Below are 27,530 nucleotides of genomic sequence, written 5' to 3' on the forward strand. Positions count from 1 at the left end.
TCGTTCGCACCCATTGTTCGAACAAAGTATATTTTGATGAGAAATGCGGGTCAAGAAAAGATCCCAAGGTAGAAGTGGGCATGATGGTAAAGGTCAAGAAGCCATGGAAGGTTAAGAAAGGTGAAAGTTCATTTATGGGGCCTTTTGAAGTCTCAGAAGTTTTAAAAAATTCTGTCAGATTATCCAATAATAAAGTTTGGAATCTGAGCAGAATTGCCATCCTCAAGGCAGACAAGGATGTTTACCGCAAGGAGGTCATTTCTGAACATCATCCTGATTTGTCTTTTTTGGATGAGGATTCTCACACTGCAGACGTTTCACCTTGTTGTTCTAATAGTAACCTTTCCAATCAAGATAATGCTTCAAATGTAGCTGCCTGTTCTGATATAAATGTCATCAACCAAGATGTTACTGGCCAGAATATCTCCTTACCTAAAAGAATCACTAAGCAACCTAAGTGGTTGTCAGATTTTGTTGCTTTTATTACCAGAAAAATGTAGATCTATGTTTTTTTTTGTTTTTTTTTTTCTCCCTCTTTAAGGGGGAAAGGTGTGTTGTATTGTGCGCGAGTCAGCGCGAGGGCATGTTGATGCGAGGTTTTCCTCGGTTGTTCATCACATGGACTCGCGCCGACTCGTGCCATTGTTTTCATTCAGTTTGGCCTCGAGTGATATTATTGTTTAATTGTGCATCACTCGAGACCATCTTCAGTTGCTTACTGTTACACTGCATCTCCTAACTGTATAGGAGTTACTGGCTATGCTTGGTCTGCTGCTGGAGCTGTATGCAGGGAGTGCTTCATTTCTTGGAATAAACTTAATTCCTCACCTTCAATTTGTTGGTATTTACTCAACAGAAGGGCCCCTTAAATTGGCTGCAGGTAATTATTTTACGTGAGTAGTCATACAGCAGTAGGGAAAATAGCTCTGCTTTGCTCCTCTGACATGAATTCCTCTGAGAATTAATCCTTTGAGCCTTCGCCCGAAAACAACGCCTCAGGTTTACCACCAATGAACCCCTTCTCATGTATTTTGCCACTTAAGGACCCTTTGTGGAGCCCATTGAGTGACGTTCTCACTCTTGAACAGGCTAAGATTCCTGAGTGGTTCCTATAATCCCATGAATTTGATTAGTAGATGTGTATGACTATTGACAGGAATATCCGGCTTTGGATGTGATCAAATGCTTCCACACCATCCTAGGACCAGATGTATGAACCTAATCTGTAGTTCGCAAACTCAGGGATTACACAGTGTACTAACCTCTTTTACTCTTCGGAAAAGTCTTTTCAAATCACAAAAGGTGTTTTGTTACTCATTTTACATTGCAACTAGGTGAAGTCGTGAAAGGGGCCTTCTGTTCCATTTGCGATTTGTAGTGAGATGTATCAGTGGTTTGTGACAGCAAATGCAGGAGAAAACCAATGAAAAGTTACAAACACCTTGAAGGAGGTTTTCCACCCATTCATAAACGAATTGTGTTAGCACCCTAGGGGGAGTAGGCAATGGTCCAAGGGACTATACTTCAAATGCCTTTTACACTTTCACGCAGACACAATACAAACACTGTAAAGTCTGTGTATAAATTCACACGGAGCTCGCTCCCTTTAAACCAAGCTGTTCAATAGACTTCCATTCACCCTTATGGAGAGACACCGTGGACCCACAACACTCTCACTCAGGCACAAAAACAAACAATTACTGCTAAGATTGTGCAAACTCAAAATAGGTTCACATCGAGCTCTTCCTCTAAATCAATAGGAACCATCACGGGACAAACCTGGGGGAAAAAAACGACTACTATAGCTTCTGCCAGTGAGAAACCCCCTAACTGTGCAAAAAGACAGTCCCGGCCAGACGAAAGTGCCACAGGGCAGAGATGTTCTATATAAACGCTGATAACAAAATATTCGACACAATTATATAATGTTATGTTCTGCTGACATACTATGTCTTTGGGGGAGGCTGACGGTTCTCATACACACACACATTCTGATGCTTGGGAGGTGCTGATGTGACCCGAAAATGAAACAGTGCCCCCTCAGATGGACAGGTATGACGCACAGAGCGAAGCAGAGTCGGCCCCACTGGATGCAATAACTCCGTATTGCCTATGCCCTACTGAGAATTAGCATAGCATGGTAAAGCACAGCATAACATAATTAAGGGACTGTATAGTATGATTTGCTGGGAAATAAGTCAAGCAAAGGACTAGTGTTTGCAGGCATTCGGTCCTCCTCGCCCAACCACGGCAAGGAGTTTCTAGAAAATTCACTGACCTTGACGCACAGCAGTGTTGAACACTGAAGTCTATCAGATTCTAAACAAAATGCACACGGTCAACGGCAATATCTGATTTACGGTGTTGCTGAGAGCAGGGAAAATATGTTTTGTAACCAACCCTGCAGGGTCTTTTCTGGAATATCTCCCAGGACAGTTTTTTGCACTCAAATAGCAGATTATATGGATGATTGTTACACTGGACTTGGAAGAACGATAAGGATTTTTGAATATAGATGCAAGTAAGATGCTTTCTGCCCGGAATTACTTAATTGTTAACAACTGTGCCGCTTTGGAAACATACTACAGAGCTCATGCCTAATTGGAACAATCTGTCTGCTGAGCAGTGCAGGCCTGCCGTGCTGTGAGAAGGCAGAAATCATATTGTTAGCGCTAATATTTTTTTTGTTCAGTTTGTTAAAATGATCCTGTGCATTGCATTCGTGAACTTTGGAAATCGACGGCTGCTGTAAAGATGTACGGGTTAATTGTGTGAAGCATAAATTATACACAAACAAGGTGGTAAAGACTGTGCCTATGTTGCAACTTGCAAGTGACTCCAGGCGTGGAGGTTTTATACTAGATGACCTGTTTTTCAGGTAGTCATAACGGTATGGTCATCACGCACTCTGCACTCGATAGTGTATGTGCAAGGGGCATTGAGCAGAGAGATATAAACTCCAGTGGGTGCTGTGTATATTAAATACAAAAATGTGGCAAAGCTTAGAATAAATAGCACCAATTCAGCACATTATGTGGTTGGCTGTTGCTGCAATGCCCAAGTTGCACCCATAGCCAAATTATTTCCCTCTTTAGTTGAAAACTAGATATTGTACAGGCCGTTAAATAAGGCTCCTACATCCAAGCAAAACGAATCTTAGGTGACCAATTTTAAAAAGTCGTACCTAAGCAAACTATTAGTTGTGGAAAACGTTGAATAAGTGAGCAAAAATCATAAATCGTGATCGACAGAATACTGTTTATAGACATTTCTGCCTTTAAATTTCACTTTTGAATGTGAAAATGCCTCTGGTATACTAGGAAAACTACATACAGGTTCTGAGGAGGATTGAGAAAATTTGTGCTTTGAGAGGTGGATCGGCTGGTGGACAATGGAAATGTAGTAAACACTCGATCAGTGAACTGCCCCCTTTACGCGCAGCTCCACCAAGTAGTTGCTGCCCTACAGACGCACTGACCCTTGCTAGGTAGAGAGTTCGAGGCCCTCCTCCACCCTCAGGCTCCCGCCTGCGCCTCATCCCTGGTGGTTCAGTGTTAGAGCATCCTTGTTGTGTTGCTGTTTCTGCCCCCTGTCCTTGTGTTTTCGGCCACTTCTTCCCTTCTCCTCCCTTTCTACCTTTTTGTCTGCTATATTGCTTTTGCCACTTTTTCTCTTTTACTTTTCCACTTTCACTTCACTTCATCCTTTTCCCACTGCTGCGGACCCCCGTGGCATGCTCCCTTCAAAAGTAGGATTTCATGCTCCCTTCAAAAGTAGGATTTCATGCTCCCTGCTTCCTGCCTCTCAGCTGCCCAGCCCTCCCCTTCACACTACTTAATGGTGGCTGAGCAGAGATAGGAGCAATCACATTGGTCTGGTCAGTGAACCTCTCCCCTAATGCGCAGCTCCACCAAGTAGTTGCTGCCCCGCAGACCCACTGACCCTTGGTGGGTAGTGAGTTTGAGGCCCTCCTCCACCAATGCGCTTCGGAGTGCGTCTCCTCACTACCAAAGACAAGCCCATCTCCACTCGTTCTCACCAGGACCACGTCCAGTGCAATGAACCCTGGTCTTCAGACCTACCACTGCTACGACTCCAGCACCCTCCACACACTCAACCTCAGACTCAACACCGCCTGACAGCTTTCGATGCCGAATGGCACCCACAGCCCCTTCTCCTGTCACCACTGCAGCTTCACCCTTACCCACCCCTGCACTCCAGCTCCTCCACCGGCCTGACTGATCCCCAACACACCCCGCCACCTCAGCTGCATCCTCCTCATAGTTTGCTCCCTCCACAGATATCTGGGACCTCCTCAACTGCGCCTTGCCCAACATCGCCTTCCTGACAGAAACCTGGACCAACCCTAGTTCAGGGCCAGACAATGCCACCGCCACCGTCCCTGACGGCTACAAGATCACCCGCAAGAACCGCACCATTCGACCAGAAGAAGGCACCACCATCGTCCACTAAAAGACCTTTTGCCTGACCACCCACTCGGATGAACCATCGACCTACATGGAGCACCTCCACACTTCAGATCAAGACCAACCCAAACACCATCCTCAGTGGCACCCTCATCTACACCGCCAGGTCCTCTTCACCGACCGACTACACCCTACTCGGTGACCTTAACTTCCACCTGGACAACCCCAACGACTGGAACACCTCATCCCTCCTAAAGAACCTTGCCAACGTAGGACTTAAACAGCTAGTCACCTCGCCTACGCACACAGCAAGACACACACTCGACCCATTTTCACCACCAATCAACAGCATCACTGTCAGGCACACCACTGAACTCCTATGAATCGACCAGCACTGCATCCACTTCTCCACAAAACCCACCGTACACCACCACGTCCACCGCTTTCCCAGCAGAAGCTGGAACAATGTCACAGAAAAACATCTCATCACCTACCTCAGCAAAAAGCTGCCACTGACATCCACAGATACCAACACTGCAGCATGCAACCTCCACTAAGGTATCACAAACTGCTCCGACACCCTGGCTTCCTTCAAAAAAGCCCCAGCAAACAACAAGCCAAGAAGGCAAGCTGGTTCACTCTCCCCTCCAAGACTCCGGAAGCACCTGTAGACAGCTCAAGAAGGGATGGAGAAACAACAAAACCCCAGAAGGCAATGCCGCCTTCAAAGCAGCTGCCAAAACACACCGCCACCTCATCAAAATCACATAGAAAAGAGCCCTCCAAGACAGCGCACACAACAGTGCACAAAACAGCAAAGAACTCTTCGCCATTGTCAAGGAGTTCTCCAAGCCCAATAGCGAGACCAAAGACATCCCACCCTTCCAAGACCTCTGCAACAAACTTGCCACCTTCTTCCACCACAAGATCAAGTAGATCTATGACAGCCTCACTGCTCAAGACCACCCCACCACCACTGCAACCAACGTGGCTGCACCCAAGCAGATCCTGCTCAACTGGACCTATTTAACCATGGACAACACCCTAAAGATCATGAAGAGCATCCACTCCAGAGCCCAATTGGATCCCTTCCCACACCACATCTTCCATCACACTGGAGCTACGCTGCACCATCAACTGCTCCATCGAGACCCCCACCTTCCCTGATAACTGGAAACACTCCGAGATCAACCTCCGGCTGAAGAAGCCTTCCGTAGGCCCAACGGACCTCAAGAACGTCAGGCCCATTTCCATGCTCCCCTTCCCAGCCGAGGTCATCAATAAAGCCATTAAAGCTGAGTTTGTAGATTTCATTGAAGCCAACCACAGCCTGCACATCTCCCAATTAAGCATGGGAGGTGCTTGCGTAGTTGTAGTCTGCGGTATTTCACAGAGTTACTGGAACATTCTGTGGAGTTCCGTGGCCTGGTGGAGTCCCTCATTACCCCCCTGCACCCCACTGCTAAACCCCTGGCTCCACTCCCACTAAACGCCTGGCCCCCCTTCTCTCCCTCCTGTTAAACCCCCAGTTCTCCAAGCCCAATAGCGAGACCAAAGACATCCCACCCTTCCAAGACCTCTGCAACAAACTTGCCACCTTCTTCCACCACAAGATCAAGTAGATCTATGACAGCCTCATCGCTCAAGACCACCCCACCGCCACTGCAACCAACGTGGCTGCACCCAAGCAGATCCTGCTCAACTGGATCTATTTCACCACGGACAACACCCTAAAGATCATGAAGAGCATCCACCCCAGAGCCCAATTGGATCCCTGCCCACACCACATCTTCCATCACACTGGAGCTATGCTGCACCATCAACTGCTCCATCGAGACCCCCACCTTCCCTGATAACTGGAAACACTCCGAGATCAACCTCCTGCTAAAGGAGCCTTCCATAGGCCCAACGGACCTCAAGAACAGCAGGCCCATTTCCATGCTCCCCTTCCCAGCCAAGGTCATCAAAAAAGCCATTAAAGCCGAGTTTGTAGATTTCATTGAAGCCAACCACAGCCTGGACATCTCCCAATTAAGCGTGGGAGGTGCTTGCATAGTTGTAGTCTGCGGTATTTCACAGAGTTACTGGAACATTCTGTGGAGTTCCGTTGCCTGGTGGAGTCCTTCATTACCCCCCTGCACCCCACTGCTAAACCCCTGGCTCCACTCCCACTAAACGCCTGGCCCCCCTTCTCTCCCTCCTGCTAAACCCCCAGCCCCCACCCCCTCTCCCACATAGTAAGGCCTGCTGGGAGACTTACCTGCCTCCCAAATCGGTGTCCTGCTCCTGTTGCTGGCTACACTCTGCTTCCACGGCTCCGGTTCAATTAACCGGAAGAACTGCAGTGCGCATGGCGTACTGCGTGATGGCAAGCCTGACCCTATAAAATCCCATGATAGGGTCAGGCATGTCTTCACGCAGTATGCCATGCGTACTGCAGTTCTTCCTGTTAATTGATCCAGAGCAGCGGAAGCAGAGTGGAGCCAGCAGCAGCACACCGATTTGTGAGGAAGGCAAGTCTCCCAACAGCATCGGTAAACACCGCTCCACTGCAATTGCTGAGTTTTGGAAAACTTTGCACCCCACACAGAGTTCTAAAACTCCACAAACTTTGCTGGCGGAGCAGAGTTAACCACTCAGCCTTACTCCCAATGCAGTTTCCGACGCAACCAAGACTGTCCTTGCTACCACTGATGACATCTGCTCCCTCCTCGAATAGTGCAAAACTACGGCCCTCATCCTCTTAGACCTCTTGGAGGCATTCAACACCATCTCTCGCTACACCCTAAGCACAAGACTCCACGACGCTTGGATCTGCCCCAATGAGCTGGGCTTGATCGGATCCTTCTTCACCAGCCGAACACAGAGGTCAGACTACCACCATCCGTCTCAGAACCTAGAGTGATCACATGAAGAGTGGCTAAGGGCTCCTCCCTGAGCCCCTCCATTTTCAACATCTACATGGCCCCACTCTCAGCCATCGCCAGGAACCATGGACTCAACATTGTCTCCTACACTGGCGACACCCAGCTTATCCTCTCCCTCACCAAAGTACCCACAGTCGCCAAGAACAACTTCCACAAAGGGATGAAAACCTAGATGAGAGACAGCTGTCTCAAGCTCAACTCAGATAAGACAGAAGTCCTCATCCTGGGATCCACCCCCTCTGCTTGGAACAAATCCTGATGGCCCGCTGCACTGGTAACACCACCCATGGGCCACACACAAACCCTCAGCATCAAACTGGAATCCTTACACACAATGAACCGCAAGATCAATGCTGTCTCCTCATTATGCTTCAACATGCTCTGCCGGCTCCAAAAGTTCTTCAGATAGATCCTCACTGAATTCAGGAAGTCGGTCACACACATCCTCATAAACAGCAGACTCGACTATAGAAACACACTCTACTCTCATGTCACCCAGAAACTCCTCCAGAAGCACTAGAAAGTCAAAAATGCCAGACTGGTCCTCAACATCCACCGCCACAGACACATCACACAACAACTGCATGAACTCAGCTGGCTCCCAGTCGACAGAAGAATAACCTTCATGTTCCTCACACATGCATACAAGGCCCTCGACAATGCCGAACCAGCATACTGAGCCACTGCCTCCCATTCCAAGTACCCAACATAACTCACTACTCTACCTAACTGTCACTGGCCACCGTCCCACTGATCAGCTAAACCAGAACCGGAGGAAGATCCTTCTCCTACCTCTCCGCCAAGACCTGGAACACTATGCCCCCCACCTCGGGCAATCCCCATCGCTGTCGGAATTTAGGAAAGACCTCAAGACCTGGTTCTTTGAATGAACCCTGAGCTCAGACAGATCTGCAGCCGCCCCCCCCACCCATGCCTTGAGACCCTCACAGCTGAGTAGCCATGCTTTCCAAACCCCTGATTGATTGATTGATTGAATTAGTAGATTTGTGGGTATTCACCCCATCTTTCCAATGGATTTTACACCAAATTTGATCAACTACGCTTCGTGTCTCATTTAATATTTTGCAGAGCTGGCTGTACATTCTGAAAACCTTGACCTGACAACCAATCTAAGATGCCAGAAGCAGTGAGCGACCTCCCGCCACATTTAGGATGAAGCATCCATCAATGTAATGTAATGTAAGCTAGATTAGTATAGCGTGCTATCACCCAACGGGTATGCTGGCGCTGAGAGAATTACCTTGTTGTTATAGTGCGTGATTAATAACCAACCCCAACATAAGGCAGACAGTGAGGGGAGGGAGGAGAACAGAATAAAATGTCAAGATGGATCAATGACAATATATCTGTGTATTACTCCTCCCTCGGAAACAACCAGGTTTTCAGCTTCTTCCTGAATTGCATTAAAATCTCAGTTTGCCTGATATCGATTGGGAGTTCATTCCACAGCCATGACGCCGCAGAATTGGTCCTGGATCTTTTAAATTTTGCCGTGATGAACTGAGATTTCTCGGGGGAGAATACCACGTGAATTTTCTCTGCAGTGGTTTAGGACCCAGACCATGTACTGCCTTAAAGACGATGCAGAGAGATTTAAATTGTGTTCTCTGACGAATAGGCAGCCAATGAGAATCTCTTAGGGCCAGGAAAGTAGAAGACCTGCGCTGCCTGTTCAAAGCTAACTTTGCTGCTATTGTTTGGATTCTTTGCAGTTTCAGTATCAAGGATTTTGGTCCTCCAAAATACAGGGAGTTACAGTAGTCCAACCTGTTCAGAATAACGCTACTCACTATTTGTGTTCTGGCAGAGATTGGCAGTAGTGGGAGAATCTTTTTGTAGAGCTCTAATCAAGGAACAGCTGGTACCAACTGTTTTGTTTGCATGTAAATCCAACTGAAGATTGTTATTCATCATTACCCCCAGATTGCGTACTGTTTTAGCTGGAATGAACAGTGTATCTGTAGAGGTGAGCCAGAAGTCAACAGGAAGGGGGCGAGCTATTTTACTTGTGGTGCAGTATACAACTTCATTAAATTGGAGATAGTTATTTTTAAGCCAGTTTGTGGTACTTTGCATGCACTCGTGAAATTTGTCCGTGGAGATTGTTTCTTTCCCTTCCAGCGAAAACACGAGCTGTGTATAGTCAGGATAGTTGACTAATACTACTCCAAAAGATTTAATGATAGGAATAGGTGGGGGCAGGTATACATTGCATAAGATCGGACTAATTGCCGATCCCTTCGGGACCCCATGTTGGACGGATGTCTTCAAGGATGTAAAAGGTTGAATACTCACTGCCTGTGTCCTGTCCGATAGATAGGACTGAAGCCATTTTAATGCCTGACCCTTAACTCCAATATTCCTAAGTCCTTTTAACAGAATGCTGTGGTTCAACGTATCAAATGTGGCTGACATGTCCAGCAGCACTATTACGACCGATTGTCCATTGTAAGCTCGCATTCTCAAATTGTCAAGCACAGTCACTAGGGATCTTTCTGTTCCATGCTCAGGACAGAACCCGAATTGCAGCTCATCCAGTAAATGATTATCCTCTAGATAATGAGACAAGGATTTACTAACTAATCGCTCAAGGATTTTTACTGGGTAGGGTAGCAGGGAGATAGGTCTGTAGTTAGACTACCAAAAAGGATCGAGTGTTGGTTTCTTGAGTAACGGGGTCACCATTGCCTGTTTCCAGCACTCTGGGACCTCTCTATTGTTCAATGATTGGCAGCTGATTTGACGCAGCCAAGGAAAGAGTTCTAACTTAAATTCCTTCCAAATCCTCTGCGGTAGAGGGTCCAACGGTGACCCAGAGGAAACAGTAAGGTTACTTTAGTGAACATTTCCTCATTGGGAATCCAAAAACGCTCCAGAGTAGCCTGACGGTCTTTGTCTGTACCCTCTTCCTGTTTCTCTAACATTATTGGCACTCATAGAACATTTTAATCATTCGTGTGCAAGTCATTTTCATCATCCACCCCAATCTGATCATTTAGATTAAGGCCGCCAATGATTTTATTGATCTTCTCATCAAAATAAATTGCCAGATCGTCACATACCTTTTGCGTAGCTGTATTCCTGTTACTTACACATGTCGGCTTAGATAAATCCTTTACTATGTTAACAATCGTTCTAGCCCTGTTAGATGCTTGCAAGAGGATTTTTGCATGATATTCGGCTTTTGATCTAGCAATTGCTTCTTTATATATAACCAGTTGAGTTTTAAAGGTTCTTTTATCTGTTTCATCATAGACTCTCCTCCATTCTCTTTCTGCCTGTTTACATTCCTTTCGCTGAGACCTCAAATACAAGGGAGCCGAAGGTTTGTCTCTATCTTTTAACATCTTTAATGGTATTCTCTGATCAGTTGTTTTGTTTATCTGAACACTGAGGGTTTTGTAGTTTTCTTCCACTGACTTACTGGAATCAAATAGATTTTTCACCGTTAGTAGTGGGATTTGTTTGTTTTTTATTAGTCTGGTCCATTCCCTTCCGTGTTGGAGGTTCCCAGGGGGAGTCATTTTATTATTCACTCTTGGTAGTGCTAGCAGAAAATGGATTAAAAAGTAATCAGTCCAGCATAGAGGCAGTACTTTGACCACTTTAACCTCAATGCTGTTAGCAAATACTAGATTTAGGACATGGCCTCTTTGGTGTGTAGGTTGTAACACTAAATGATGCTTGTTGAGGCTCTCACATACTTGTACTTATTCTCTCAGAGTCGTGCCAAGAACCCCATTGTCCCAGAGGTTAAAGACACTCAGTAAAATCATCCTGGAGTGGGTTAGTGACATATTGTACACAATGTCAATCAGTGCCTGACACTGGGACTCAGTCCTCTGAGGGGCCTATAACACACAATACCTGTGAAAAGTTGTCCCCTAGAAGAACCCTAAAAGTTCTATACCCTCTGTATCATCCATTTGAAGTGGAGTAGAATTCAATTTTTCTTTAAATATTACTCCAACTCTCGCTCCTCTCCCATTTAGTCGAGGTTTGTGGAAGGCTTTGTATCCCGGAGGGCAGGTTAGCCCTAATTCAACTGTCTAATCACATTGAGTCCAGGTTTCCGTTAGAAACAGAGCATCAAATCATGACATTCCAGCAGAATGAAAACCTCTTGATGATGCCTGACTAAGGATCTAACATTGACTAGAGCACCTTTGAGGCTGTCTAGAGATGAATCTGCCATGGAGATGCTTTCCTTGTTCAAATTATCCGCTACAGGACGCATGTCATCTCGCTCACCTATGTGTAGGAGTTGCTCCCTTAAGTAATGGAGTCTAATATCTCCGGGTGGGTCGTATTCCTGACCGACATCGTGGCTGGCGCTGTGTGCGGTTGGTGCGCAGATGGGTTTCCCTCTGGCACGCGTGCTGCAAACTTGCATTACCCTCCCTTAAGTAGAGGGGCGCATTCTCAGCAAGATTAGCTACAACGCTGACCAAGATGGCATGCGCTCGGTGACCCTCTCTGACAGGCGTAAGTACACCAGCTCACCCTGGTCAGCGAAGGTGCAAAATGCAGAGTAGATAAGTAGGACTAAATATTTGCAGCATATAGAAGTAAAAACGGAGTTCTCACAGCTTTAAACAGTGCACATTGCTCCGTTTCTAAAAGCGAATAAAATCTCCTTACAAATTCTAAAAAACAGGTTCTAAAAGCAAGTTACTAACACAGTTTCCAATTGTGCTCAGTTTCAATTTTCAAACATGACGTGAACATCACACACACATCGGGTAGTCTATGATTGGGACTACCATATAAAAGTAGATGGACTCTAGCAGGAAAAGTAACAAATGCCCCTGACGTGCAGATAGAAAACTCCCTACACCTCACATACATTTTATTTTCACTTTCCAGAAACAAATCCCCACTTTTCTGGTTTGTGTGGGAAAAATTAAAGAGATTTCTGGGCGGGCCTCTGTGGTGTTCTCTGTTAGCATTCTGTATCTATGCTATGATGCTACAACCCAGAATGTAGGATAGTTGCTGTTATGTTAACATTCTCTTGTGGTCATTGTTTGAAATTTCAGGCTTTTGCTTAGCTCTCTTGTAACTCTGGGTTCTAGACTGTTAGAAGGGACAGTTACTGAGGAGCTGGCAGAGCTAGGAGGTTGCTGTGTTTCTGATCTTCTGTACATGGTGTTCCAGTGTCAATAAACCCCTGTCCAAATCATAAAATTTTAGGCTTATCCTTTACAAAAGTGTAGACGAGCAGCTGGAACAACACAGGGCCACATGTGCACAGGAGAGGAGTTCCAGGGATGAGCAGCTAGAACCGGAACAGGCAATTTCTTACATTTGCACTGGTATGCATTGTATGGGTTGCCAGCTGCAGAGTACTCTAATTTGACCGTAATTAGAGACAATGTACTGTAATAAGTTAGATTCTCACTGTTAGCAACCATTGGAGAAGTGTGTGCTGAGGTCAGTGTAAGCGTGAGGCACAGTGTTATCCCTGCTGCTCAGCAAGTGTGACTGTGGTGACAGAATGTTGATGAGTGGAATGTTGGTGAGTGTGTCAGTCAGTTGGTGGATGGGCTGAGCAGCAGGAAGGCTGCTCCAGGTGAGGCTCTGCTGGACATCTCACCATCTGATCCTGAATAAATCTACTTGAAGAACCCACAGGGTTGGACCATCATTTATTTACTACATATTTTGGCGACGATTTTTAAAAGATCTATGTGTGCAAGTTAATGGAAAGAGGAATTTAAATCAACTGAATTTACATGAAACAAAGCAGAGGAACCTCCTGAGAGAAGAGAAGAAATGTAAGGATATAGAACTTCCTTTAGAATTTAAGCGTAATGTATTTCACAGTTTTCTGGCAGCCCTGAGCCTCCCCAGTGACCAAGAGACCGATCGGCCCCTACCTAGGCGTGCCAGATCCTGCTGTGTCTCTTCATGGACTTGTTGGAGTGGACCTATTGACATCCTAACTCTTAGGGCATGCTGGAATTCAATCGTCAGCGCTGAGGAAAAGTGAGCTACAGAGGTAATGTGAGCAACTAAATCTGCAAGTATGGTCAGTTACATGCTCGGAGTTGGTGGTGAGCAGAGCTATTTCAATTGGGTGTTGATGCACGCGCTGTCTCTAAGAAGGGAAAAAAAGGATTGTGAATGCTCAACTTTTGGCCTTGAACTACATTGTGCTGGTGAGATCCATTACCAATTACTAAGGAGTTGATGTTGTTCCGTGAAGTGGTCTTTCACTGCGGGACCAGCACTACTAAAGTTTCAAGAAATGGGACGTGCGCGCTTGATTGTTAAGTGTTACAATCTATGGCGGTAAAGTTCTGCAATTTGGTGATCAACATTTAAAAAATTTCCTTGAAGACTCACTCACCCTAACAGTTATTACTCGGGTGCCAGGTCTTCTAGGTGGTCAGCGCAGCCCAGTCATCAGCAACTCGTGGTATGATGAGGCGCCCTGGAACATGACACGGTGCAGCACGTACGTGCAGAGAGCCACCCGGCGTGCTCCTAATGTACTTGCTGCCATCTTGGCAGCTGGTGAATCTTCTGGTTTATGTTTGCCTGGCAACTATTTCACTCTTATCCCAAGCAACACTCTTTTATTGAGGAGAAACATACAAGATCATAGGGTCGGCATGAGGCCCCAATGCAGTCATGGAGTTCCGATAAAGACAGCATTTCTGTATGTACTTTTGGGTCTGTGTGGAGGGTTTTGTCGTCACTGAACATGGAGAGTATTGTCATCACTGTAAACGGAGACAAGTGCCTGTACTGAAACCTATGGGAGTGTAGTTTTGCTAATTCTTTAGTCTGGCAATGGTTTTGTTTCACTTTGGATATTGTCTACTTTATTTTACAATTAATGCATATCATAATTTATTGCCCTAAGTTTTTATTTTTCCTTATCTCATCTCATAATGTTTTTGCTGTTTGTTAATATTTGTTATATCATGCTCAAAGGACTGTCATCTTGTTTCTATGCCAAGTTCAACTTGTTACCATGTATGCCTCATCCTTTCTGAGTCTATTATTATTATTTTTCGCTGTGTGCATTTAGTGAGACTATTGTTAATTTAGAGTCTTTGTGTTCTGCGCATCTTTTTACTTCATACATTTAAGTGTGCTTTCTAGTATCCCTTTGCTTCAAAAGGTTAAACTTGTTTGTATGTTTGTGGTAGTTTTTACTGAAGGACTAGCCACACAACGTGCAGGGTGTTTTTTTTAACCCCACACCCTAAATGAATGTGTTATGTGGGTAGGAAAATGTGAACCTTATTGTTGGAGTTCATTGCTCAGTTGTGGTTTGATTTCGTGAGCAGTGGTTATGCACAGTTTCCCGTTTGAGGGATGATGTGTTTTAAATTTGGTACAACCCTTGCTTAGGGTAAGGGTGAAGGGCAGTGGTTCTGCCAAATAATATTACTGTTGGGTGGCAGCCTGAAGCCACAGTGCAAAGAGTTCTCGTATTTATTTCCACCCAGCCTAAGGGGTAAGGGTGAAGGGCAGATGGTGAGTGTCTTTTCAACTTTCTATTACTAATCCTACCATTTTTACCAGATTGTATGTGGTGTCTGTTTTATCACTAGTGATTTATGTTCTTTTCTTGGTTTGTGTGGACTTGTATTCCACACTTTCCACCTATGCTTTGGGCTTGGGTGAAGGGCAGCTTTGATGTCATTTGTTTATCACTAGTGATTGTTGTTCATATTTTTACTATGAGGATGGATTTGGAACTATGTTGTTCCTTTCTGGGTTTGTATGGACTGTTATTCCACACTTTCCACCCGTGCTTCTGGCTTGGGTGAAGGGCAGCTTTGATGTTGTTTGTTCTGTGTGGGGCGGTCTTCCACACTTTCTTATTGGTGTTTTTTAGTAGTTGTTATTGGATGGTTTACTTCTACACCTTGTAGTTGGCACCCTATTTATTTTTCTCATGTTTGCCTTTCCAGCTGGCATGTTTTAGGTATCTGTGGTTGTTTGTGGTTTGTGGTGTGGTAGTGCATGGGTTTTGTTGTGGTATAAAGGGAGATGGAGCATGAGTGTATTCTTCTTATAGCACTTGTGTTTCCTTTTCCTCTCTCTCTAATGTATTTCGTGTGCATGAAACCTTCCACCTTTTCTCTTCATGCTGACGTTTCAGATTGTTGCTATGGTTCGGATATCATTCTGTTGCATGCTTTTGTTCCTATGTCATCCTTTGCTTGCATCAGACTTCATTGTCATTCCATTTAGAGTTATTTTGTAATTAATATAAAGAAAGAAGATGTGTTATACCTGCTGCTCAGCCAGTGTGACTGTGGTGACAGAATGTTGGTGAGTGGACTGTTGGTGAGTTTGTGAGTCAGTTGGTGGATGGGCTGAGCAGCAGGAAGGCTGCTCCTGGTGGGGCTCTGCTGGACATCTTACCATCTTATCCTGAATAAATCTGCTTAAAGAACCTACATGGATTGGATCATCATGTATTTACTACACACAGGTTGCAGTGCACTGGAACATTAGCTCACAGAACAGGAGACATAGAGCGTCATGCATTGCGTCGGCCTATCAGCCTTGAAAAGACTCATGCACATGACGTTCTGTCATATAGATATGCTTTGCCTTTACACTGTGTTAAGTTAGCATGAGCTTATTAGAAGTTTAAACACCATTTTACCTTTCTGCTGCTTCTGCGCACAGCACATATTGTTATTAGAGCTTTGAGAATAGTAGAATATTTTGCTTCACACAAGAATAATATGTTTTGCTATTGTATCAACCTGACCTCGCTCAGCATCGGTCGCTCCCCCAGGCTCCCTGAAATCTGGGTATCGTAGCGCTTTATATATCTTTGCCACCAGCTGTATTTGGGTTGTGCTCTGCACTCTGGTAGCGCTAAGCAGCGGTAAGCTCCGCCCACCTCGCACGAGTGACTCAATAATTTGCCTGCAGCGTTTTATAAGTGTTAGAATTATTTCTGCCTGCTGCTCATACTTTTAGAGGTGCCTCTGCACACTCTTGTAATTACTTTCCCCACTTGTGCAGTGACGATCTCGTGGTGCTTTGCGCTGTGTTTGTTGTTGCGGCCATTTTGCTTGTTATTGTGCCTGCCAGCCCGCCCCCCACCCCGATCACACCTCCCTGCGGCCCCTCCCTCCCACGGATAACATAGAACGGACCCTCCTGAACGTCCGCTGTGACCAACCTGACCTCGCTCAGCATCGGTCGCTCCCCCAGGCTCCCTGAAATCTGGGTATCGTAGCGCTTTATATATCTTTGCCACCAGCTGTATTTGGGTTGTGCTCTGCACTCTGGTAGCGCTAAGCAGCGGTAAGCTCCGCCCACCTCGCACGAGTGACTCAATAATTTGCCTGCAGCGTTTTATAAGTGTTAGAATTATTTCTGCCTGCTGCTCATACTTTTAGAGGTGCCTCTGCACACTCTTGTAATTACTTTCCCCACTTGTGCAGTGACGATCTCGTGGTGCTTTGCGCTGTGTTTGTTGTTGCGGCCATTTTGCTTGTTATTGTGCCTGCCAGCCCGCCCCCCACCCCGATCACACCTCCCTGCGGCCCCTCCCTCCCACGGATAACATAGAACGGACCCTCCTGAACGTCCGCTGTGACCAACCTGACCTCGCTCAGCATCGGTCGCTCCCCCAGGCTCCCTGAAATCTGGGTATCGTAGCTCTTTATATATCTTTGCCACCAGCTGTATTTGGGTTGTGCTCTGCACTCTGGTAGCGCTAAGCAGCGGTAAGCTCCGCCCACCTCGCACGAGTGACTCAATAATTTGCCTGCAGCGTTTTATAAGTGTTAGAATTATTTCTGCCTGCTGCTCATACTTTTAGAGGTGCCTCTGCACACTCTTGTAATTACTTTCCCCACTTGTGCAGTGACGATCTCGTGGTGCTTTGCGCTGTGTTTGTTGTTGCGGCCATTTTGCTTGTTATTGTGCCTGCCAGCCCGCCCCCCACCCCGATCACACCTCCCTGCGGCCCCTCCCTCCCACGGATAACATAGAACGGACCCTCCTGAACGTCCGCTGTGACCAACCTGACCTCGCTCAGCATCGGTCGCTCCCCCAGGCTCCCTGAAATCTGGGTATCGTAGCGCTTTATATATCTTTGCCACCAGCTGTATTTGGGTTGTGCTCTGCACTCTGGTAGCGCTAAGCAGCGGTAAGCTCCGCCCACCTCGCACGAGTGACTCAATAATTTGCCTGCAGCGTTTTATAAGTGTTAGAATTATTTCTGCCTGCTGCTCATACTTTTAGAGGTGCCTCTGCACACTCTTGTAATTACTTTCCCCACTTGTGCAGTGACGATCTCGTGGTGCTTTGCGCTGTGTTTGTTGTTGCGGCCATTTTGCTTGTTATTGTGCCTGCCAGCCCGCCCCCCACCCCGATCACACCTCCCTGCGGCCCCTCCCTCCCACGGATAACATAGAACGGACCCTCCTGAACGTCCGCTGTGACCAACCTGACCTCGCTCAGCATCGGTCGCTCCCCCAGGCTCCCTGAAATCTGGGTATCGTAGCTCTTTATATATCTTTGCCACCAGCTGTATTTGGGTTGTGCTCTGCACTCTGGTAGCGCTATGCAGCGGTAAGCTCCGCCCACCTCGCACGAGTGACTCAATAATTTGCCTGCAGCGTTTTATAAGTGTTAGAATTATTTCTGCCTGCTGCTCATACTTTTAGAGGTGCCTCTGCACACTCTTGTAATTACTTTCCCCACTTGTGCAGTGACGATCTCGTGGTGCTTTGCGCTGTGTTTGTTGTTGCGGCCATTTTGCTTGTTATTGTGCCTGCCAGCCCGCCCCCCACCCCGATCACACCTCCCTGCGGCCCCTCCCTCCCACGGATAACATAGAACGGACCCTCCTGAACGTCCGCTGTGACCAACCTGACCTCGCTCAGCATCGGTCGCTCCCCCAGGCTCCCTGAAATCTGGGTATCGTAGCGCTTTATATATCTTTGCCACCAGCTGTATTTGGGTTGTGCTCTGCACTCTGGTAGCGCTAAGCAGCGGTAAGCTCCGCCCACCTCGCACGAGTGACTCAATAATTTGCCTGCAGCGTTTTATAAGTGTTAGAATTATTTCTGCCTGCTGCTCATACTTTTAGAGGTGCCTCTGCACACTCTTGTAATTACTTTCCCCACTTGTGCAGTGACGATCTCGTGGTGCTTTGCGCTGTGTTTGTTGTTGCGGCCATTTTGCTTGTTATTGTGCCTGCCAGCCCGCCCCCCACCCCGATCACACCTCCCTGCGGCCCCTCCCTCGCTCCGCCCCCTCCTGTCTCCATTTATGACCAATGACCCAACGCGCAGCGTCCACGCGCTGCGGCCGCGCCGAAGGTGCGCCAAAGGTAAGCCCGTCTACGCCCGTCCGCGCCTGGACCGCGCCCAGCGCCAGACCCCCTGGTTCCCGTAATTCCCAGCCCACTCGCATCACATACGATGCCACCACCCTCCTAGCCCTTAACCCCGGCCGTTCCCCCAACTGCGTCCAAGCCGCTCCTGGACACACCCATGGACCATTCTCTTGCTACTCCTGCAAGTTCGACGCCACCAAAACCAACTCCTCATCCACCAACACCAATCAGAGACCTGACACCAACCACCTAAAATGCATCCTGCTCAACACCCGCTCGGTCCACAGACACGCCATCGACCTCTGGAATTTACTAGACACCATATCACCGGACGTCGCCTTCCTAACAGAAACATGGATGAACGCCTCCTCAGCCCCAGACATCACCATTGCCATCCCGGAAGGATACAAGATCATCCGTAAGGACCGCATCAAGCAAACAGGAGGAGGCATCGCTATCGTCCATAAGAACTCCATCCGCATCTCAACCAGCTCAGACGTCAACCTTGCCAGCGCCGAACACCTCCACTTCCAGATCCACACCGACCCCAAGACCACACTCAGAGGCACCCTCCTCTACCGGCCTCCAGGACCCCGTGCACAATTCAGTGACGACATCACTGACTTTATCACCCCACACGCCCTCCCCTCCGAGGACTACATTCTATTGGGAGACCTCAATTTTCACCTGGAAAATTGCAATGACAGCAGCACCACCACCCTTCTGGACAATCTGACCAACCTCGGACTCAAACAACTTGTCACTACCCCCACCCTCATTGCAGGTCACACACTCGACCCCATCTTCACCTCCAGCAAACATGTCTCATTCAGTCACACCACAGCTCTTCATTGGACGGACCACAGCTGCGTTCACTTTACCTACAATAAGACCACAACCCACAACCATCCTCAACCTACCCTGCGAAGAAACTGGAACAAAATCACCATCGACCAGATCTCCTCATCGCTTCTTCTAAACCCGCCCACCCACTCCTCAAACCCCGACCAAGCAGCCATTAACCTCACCCAATGGCTATCCAACAGCGCCGACATCCTAGCACCGTTGAAAAAACATCAAAGCAAACTAAGAAGCAAAAATGCCTCTTGGTTCAACGATGATCTTAAGAAATCGAAGAAACTCTGTCGCTCCCTTGAGAAGGCTTGGAAAAAAGACCCAAACACCAGCACCAGGGACGCCTTCAAAAACGCCACCCGCATACACCACCAACTAATCCGATCTGCCAAGAAAGACGCATTCAAAGACCGACTAGATAACAACGCCCACAACAGCAAGGAATTATTCAACATCATCAAAGAGTTTACCAACCCCACTGCCAACTCCAACGACATCACTCCCTCTCAAACCCTTTGCGACTCCCTAGCTTCGTTCTTCCACAACAAAATCGCTGACATCCACAACAGCTTCGACAACCAACCCGGAGACCAACCCACCCAACATTATGCAGGACCTTCACCCCCCTTGAACATCCTTAACGACTGGAACCCAATCTCCACCGAGGACACCATCCGCCTGATGAACTCCATCCACTCAGGATCCCCAACTGACCCATGCCCTCACCACATCTTCAACAAAGCAGACTCCATCATAGCACCACACCTCCGAGATGTCATCAACTGCTCCCTCAACTCCGCCACCTTCCCGGAAAGCTGGAAACACGCAGAACTCAGCGCCCTTCTGAAAAAACCCACAGCTGACCCCACCGAACTCAAAAACTACCGCCCCATCTCGCTTCTTCCATTCCCGGCCAAAGTCATCGAGAAAGCTGTCAACAACCAGCTCGCCGCCTTCCTCGAAACCAACAAATCCCTCGACCCCTCACAGTCCGGCTTCCGAGCCAAACACAGCACTGAGACCGCACTTATCGCAGCAACAGACGACATTCGAACTCTACTGGACAATGGAGACACAGTCGCCCTCATCCTCCTCGACCTCTCCGCTGCCTTCGATACAGTCTGTCATAGCACCCTTCTACAGCGCCTCAGAAACGTCGGAATCCAAGGAAAAGCACTGGAATGGATCACCTCGTTCCTCACCGGAAGAACCCAGAGAGTCCGCCTCCCACCATTCAAGTCAGAGGCCTCTGAAGTCATCTGCGGCGTGCCACAAGGATCGTCACTCAGCCCCACCCTCTTCAACGTATACATGAGCCCCCTTGCGGCCATCGCTCGCCAACACAATCTCAACATCATCTCCTACGCTGACGACACTCAGCTGATCCTCTCACTCACCAAAGACCCTAACACCGCCAAAACCAACTTACACGAAGGAATGAAAGAAGTAGCCGAGTGGATGAAACACAGCCGTCTGAAACTGAACTCAGACAAAACAGAAGTCCTCATCTTAGGCACCTCCCCCTCCGCCTGGGATGACTCTTGGTGGCCAGAGGCCCTTGGAAAGGCACCCATCCCGACGGACCACGCACGGAACCTGGGCGTCATCCTGGACTCCTCACTCTCGATGACCAAACAAGTCAACGCCGTTTCATCATCTTGCTTCAACATTCTTCGCATGCTCAAAAAAACATTTCGCTGGATCCCCACCGAAACTAGAAAAACGGTCACCCACGCACTGGTCACGAGCCGCCTGGACTACGGAAACACCCTATACGCCGGTACCACCGCAAAACTCCAGAAAAAACTCCAACGCATCCAGAACGCTTCAGCCAGGCTCATACTAGACATCCCGCGTAAAGAACACATCTCTGGTCACCTGAAAAACCTCCACTGGCTCCCCGTAAATAAGAGGATTACTTTCCGCCTCCTAACCCATGCACACAAAGCACTTTACGTACTTGGACCCGAATGCCTCAACACACGACTGTCCTTCTACACCCCCTCCCGTCAGCTACGATCCTCCAACCAAGCCCTTGCCACTGTACCTCGCATCAACAAAACCACCATGGGAGGTAGATCCTTCTCCTACCTGGCAGCTAAAACCTGGAACTCACTTCCCACTCACCTTCGCCTTACTCAGAACCACCTAGCATTCAGAAAACAACTTAAAACTTGGATATTCGACAAGTAATTCCCCACCCTTCCTCAAGCGCCTTGAGACCCTACGGGTATGTAGCGCACTATATAAATCTCTTGACTTGACTTGACTATCAGCTTTGCTTGGTAAGCTATGTCTGAACAGTGAGTGCCGAGGCCTTCAAGATTATTTCAACACAGTGGTTGTTGTGCGGTCTGATCTGCGCACGTTCTAGACATAACATATATGCAGCTGTGGCCAACTCTGGCTTTAGGCGCGTTTAATAATGCACTGCGCAGAGCATGCACACACACTTGATGAATAATCGCATGCAGAGAGCTGGTGTAAGATAATGTGATCCCTTTCCACTAAGATCTGAGGTATGGGGCCGCCCTTCTAAAACCCAAAGGGACCTTCTTTAGATATAATGTAATATACTAGCAAGGGAGAGTGAGACTTAGATGCCATTTAGCCTTCTTCCCTTTAGCATTTTAACATGCTTTCTCCCTTTGTATTTTATGGACTCTGCTGATAACCTTGTTGCTTATAATATGTTTGCTTGTATTAGCTAAGATACTGCGCCTGAGAACACGGCATTAGAAATAAACATTTCAAACTTGCACGTGTCTTCATTTACTCCTCGTTCTGGATTGATATGTTAGTATAACGAAAGAGTGTTCATGTGTTCCACGTTACCTGAGGTGTTCTAAGTCCATGTTCTGGGTTGTCTAAACATTGGGGGTATGGAAGAACCAATGAGACACTGATTGCTAGTCTGGTAGTGGATTTTGGATACTGAGGTGAGTTTTGGTACACCCTAATTCACTCTATGCACAGTTCTGTGTAGGAGCAGAATCCCTGCGACATGGCGCCCAATCGTTGGTGGTCCTATTACATGACACTTGAGTAGTGCTTCTATCAGTCCTTAACCGCCTTCACTATTGTTTCCGAAAGACAGTGGTGTCGGACAAACCTACCTATAGTTACATAGGTCTTTTCAAGCTTGAATCTTTTCAAACGGTTTCCTTTTGAATTACTACCCAGTTGTGCTACGTTGTTTTTATTGTACCTCTTTCTTACTGTGTCGCTATGGCTGACGTTGACATACCGCAGCATAGTCGGATTGCGGTTCACAATCATTTGCAGGCGTATGACGTCGGGTTGGAAGGCATGGCAGTTATTTTGGTTGTGAGTGCGGAAGTAGCTTACCCATACGAAATTTTCTATTCGTGGGTGACCTTCCCGGCTGTGAACGCGAATACTAATGTGTTTGACACTTATACTGCTACTGCCGTGCCGCAGGAATATGTTCCATATAGGACACAGGAAGTTCAGATTAATGCTTGGCAGCACCGAGTTTGGTTTAATGGCGCCCTACCCCACTCTTTGTTAACTCCGAGGTTAGGTCCTTTGTCCATTCCAGGCGCTACCTGGCCTGTTTTGGCTGGATTTACACCGCATCCTAGACATGTAGCGGTTCCAGTTGCAGATTTACGGCTGTTACATACAGTCACTATTAGTGTAATTCGGTCGTTAGTGCAATACATTACCCGCAATCTCCCGGGCGGGGCCCCGGGTGCTGCGACGCATCCAACTGGACCGAGCGGTATGAAGTTCAGTCCTGTCATGGTTAATGCAGTGATGGGCAAGCGACCCCAGGATAAGGATGATATGCCTTTCTGGCTTACCGAGAAATTTGACCAACTGGAAGCAGTATTTCCTAACACAACTCAAAATTGAAAACCACAGGATTCTGACAATTAGTTTGCCTAAAGACTTGATACCAGAGGCTGGTGACTGTGAGTCCTGGGGTAATATTTTTGCGGCGGTTTTACACAAGGTGCTTCGGCACTCCGTCAATGACTGTCCTTCCCTCGGTCATAAAGCGTGTTCAAGATAAGCACGGATCTGAGGCAGCGGTTAAACTGGGTATGCGGTTCTGCGGCAGTTTTGACGTAGTTTCCGATCTCGTACTTGCGAACGTCAAGGGAGATGCGGTAAGCTTTCAGGTGTCTAATGCTTTGCAGGCGGTTCCCGGTGCTGGTAAACCCCGCCAGTTACCAAGAATTATTATGGCGGCTTATAAAACCGTGGGCCGTAACAGTTTGGGTGTCAAGCCTTTTTCTACAAAAGAGAAAAAGTAACCCCAAGGGCAGAAGTCGGAAACAGACGATCAGCCCAAGGCTAAGAAGCAAAATTGGCCGAAAAAACAAAAACAGGGTAAAAAACCAGCAGCAGAAACAGGGGTCTCGTCCTGCTTCACCGGTGCCTACACCTACAGAATGTTTTCAGGTTTCTGAACAACGCTCTCCTCGTTCTTTTCAGGACTCATCGGCCTCATCGACCGGTGGTGGAGGAGGCGGCAGAGGTCGGGGTGGCCAGCAGGGACGCGACCAGCCCCGCCCGAAAGACGGTAAAGGCAAGCAGGACGATTCAACACCGAAAAGACCCCAGTTTCAGAAAAAGAAAGTTGCCACTTTAACAGCGAGATATGCCACAGATAGTGAGAACGCAGCTTCGGAATCTGACATGGGCTCTGACCTTGCTGGACAGCGCGGCGGAGATTACCATAGTGCGAGAGGCCCTGCGTCCACTACCGAAGGTGACAGCGACTGACCAATATGTTGTTGTGGAGACAGCGGATACCAGAGTAGCTCCCCCTGATAGACTTTATAACATAGTCCTTTTAATTGAAGGTGACATACAACGTACCATAAAAGGGGTATTTTGGGAAAATCTTACGCCTACCTATGATATTTTGTTAGCGGAGGCTGACTGGCCCCCACCTTTTGTTCTCGCAGCTCCAAGAGGGGAGGAGGTGATCCTCCCTAGTTTCTCGCACACTGTCTCGAAGGAGCATGCGCTGAATTTTGCAGAAGAGTGGGCTAAAGCCCTTGCGCCGACTCTCTACAGTACACACTGTGGTTGGGATAAATTTCCCCCACACCACGAGATTCCATTACGGTCTCTGCCACAGCCTCAACCTCAATATCCCATCCGACGCGAAGCTAAGGCTTCCGTTGCGGAAATCCTTGAACAATTAGAATATCAAGGTGTAATTGAAACTTGTGTGTCACCGATGAATAACCCTCTTTTTACTGTGACCAAGCCAGATGGCTCGTTCTGTTTGGTATTGGATTACCGGCATCTTAACTCGCATTGTCTTACCTGTGCAGTACAGAATACCCACGGCTCTGCTTTAGTGGATGGTCTTGTGCGTAAACGGTTTAAAACCACACTTGACATTTCCAATGGTTTTTTTGCCCACAATTTAGATGGTCTAAGTTCCCAATGGACCAGTTTTACAAGTGGCGGCAAACAGCGCCAATACAAACATTTACCAATGGGCTACAAGAATGGTCCAGGCGTGTTTGCTGCCCGCATAGTCTCTCTCTTAGAGAGAGTGGACACGGATGCATGTTCGTATGTGGATGATATATATCTCACAGACGACGAGCTTTGGACGCATCTGTGACGCGTTGACCGCATAATTTGTAACTTTGCGGACTTCGGTTACAAATTCAACTTTGCAAAGTCTCACATTGCAGAGTACACAGTGTTGTTCCTGGGCTATGAGCTCAACAATGAAGGTCGAGGATTGGCTTCTCACTTCTTGGAGAAATGCGCACAACTGCGCGCTCCTACAACTCTGAAAAAATTACAGTCCTTGCTGGGATTTTTTAATTTCGGGCGTACATACATTCCTGAATATGCCCAGCGTATCAAGCCTTAGTATGCTTTGATACAACCTACTTTTACCAAATCGTGCTGGCTGCCAGAACACTCAGCTATTTTGCAATCTTTGCAGGCTGATCTTCTAGAATCAAACTTCTTACTGACTCGTGATAACCACACCAACCTGGCGATAAGAATTATCCCTGGGGTGGTGGGTTTCACTTACCTAACTTTTAACAAAGGAGACACAGTACCTATTACTTTCAAGTCACACTTGTACACTTCGGCTGAAATGCGGTTTTCCTCTGTGGAAAAAGTTTTGACAGCAGTGCAGATGGCGATTCTTAAGGAACGTGCGCTGTCGCAGGGAAAGCGCATGTTGGTTGTTACCCCTTGTCCTGCATTAGAGGCAGTTACGAAAGCGAGTGTACCAAATTCTAAAGCTTTGCACCCACGGTGGATACAATGGGCAGCATCATTGACGTCTCCGGATGTCACATTTATTTTTGATGCCTCCCTACAGTCGCAGGAGTTTTTGCAGTATGAATTTGTTCATCCTGTTCCTTTGGCTATGCGGCCTTTGGAGGATTTCCATTGTATCATTTACACTGATGGTTCTGCACAAGTTGCGCATGGGTCTAAGCACGCATACATTTCAGCTTGCGCCATTGTGGTTGGTGCCATGGTGAATGATGAGTTCAAGTCCAGAGTCGTGCACAAGCAGACTTTAGGGGACTGCACCGCACAATTGGCAGAGCTTCGTGCTCTGATGCTTGCATTGGAGTACGCTGATCCTAGTGTGACAACTCTTATTGTGAGTGATTCTGATTACTGTGTCCAGTCTTACAATGAAAACCTGTTCTTTTGGATTCAGAATGATTTTCGTGATTCCAAGGGTAGCACAATAAAACATAAAATGATCTGGGTCCGAGTAGCTGAGCTTAAAGAGCAGTTGCCACTCGCGTTTGTAATTCATACTCTAGGTCATCAGCGTGAAGGAGTCCACGCTGTTGGCAATTCTTTGGCCGATGAGGCCGCAAAATCAGCAGTATCGACATATTTGGTTGCAGCAGTTACACGTTCCAAAAGTAAGATTGATGATGATATCTTGGCAGCTGTTGCTGCGACTGAGAAGGGAAGTAAATATCCTAAGGGGTTCCCTTCGAAGTATTCATACCACTTAAGTCCTGATAAAGTTCCTTATGTGAAAATACCTGACGTTGGTGAACGGTTGGTTCCCAACGCGGACCGCAGGCCAGCGCTGATTACTGCAGCCCATGAAAGTGTTGCGACGGCAAATGCGGGCGTTTCGGCTACTGTATCTCAGCTACAACAACGTTTCTGGTGGTGGGGACTGTACAAACAGATGCGTGATTATGTCCTTCAATGTGACATTTGCCAGCAGATTAAGCCTTCAACTGCTGCGCGTCCGCCCCAGGCACAGTTGTAAATTTCTAATAAACCACTTGGTTGTGTTTACTTAGATCACTGCAGTACTTTTTCTTCTGATACTGCGTATAAGCACATCTTAGTAGCAGTTGATTCATGCACATGCTTTGTGTGGGTGTGGCCTCACCGCAGCGCTGATTCACAAACTGTCATGAGAGACTTGCGTGTCTTTGTAGGGATTTTTGCCTGTGGTACCTTTCATTCGGATCAGGGTCCGGCTTTCGCCTCTAAGGCGTATAAGGATGCCATGACTTTGTTGGGGGTCCAAGTCAAGTTTTCGTCTCCATACAGACCTGAGGGTAATAGTGTTGTGGAACGGATGAACCGAGATTTAAAGCAGTCTTTGACAGCTAGAGTTATAGGCACTGGCAGGAACTGGCTGGCCCACCTCAATAGTGTGCAGCGTGCTCTAAATAATCTCCCTAGAAGGTCTCTGGGTGGGCGGACCCCATACGAGATGCTCTTTGGTATCAAGATGTTTGTACCGGACCTTGACGGTCTAGACCAGGCGGTGGTTGCTGCCTCCTTTGACGTAGATGAGCATTGCAATGTTTTACAGAATCTACAAGAGACGAGAGACAGTCTTGCAAAGGAACATTTGCCCTCCACCTCCAATGATGCGTTGCAGATCCTGGTAGTTGGCTGGCTACCCCAAGTTGGAGAACTGGTTCGAGAGAAGATCGAAAACAAGAAAGAATTTGGTCC

General features: G+C 47.4%; 1 protein-coding gene across 1 annotated transcript in view; it reads left to right on the plus strand.

Moving 5' to 3' along the window:
* Nucleotides 1–4,501: 4,501 nt before the first annotated feature.
* The window catches only part of LOC144826120 (uncharacterized), a 29,355-nt gene continuing 6,326 nt past the window's right edge, over nucleotides 4,502–27,530 (plus strand). The window contains exons 1-2 of the mRNA XM_078684523.1: nucleotides 4,502–4,696; nucleotides 25,510–26,670. Coding sequence (XP_078540649.1) covers nucleotides 4,502–4,696; nucleotides 25,510–26,670 — 1,356 coding nt within the window. The remainder of the gene's footprint in view (nucleotides 4,697–25,509; nucleotides 26,671–27,530) is intronic.

The sequence above is a fragment of the Lissotriton helveticus genome, chromosome 3_2, assembly GCF_964261635.1.
Source record: "Lissotriton helveticus chromosome 3_2, aLisHel1.1, whole genome shotgun sequence".
NCBI lineage: Eukaryota > Metazoa > Chordata > Amphibia > Caudata > Salamandridae > Lissotriton > Lissotriton helveticus.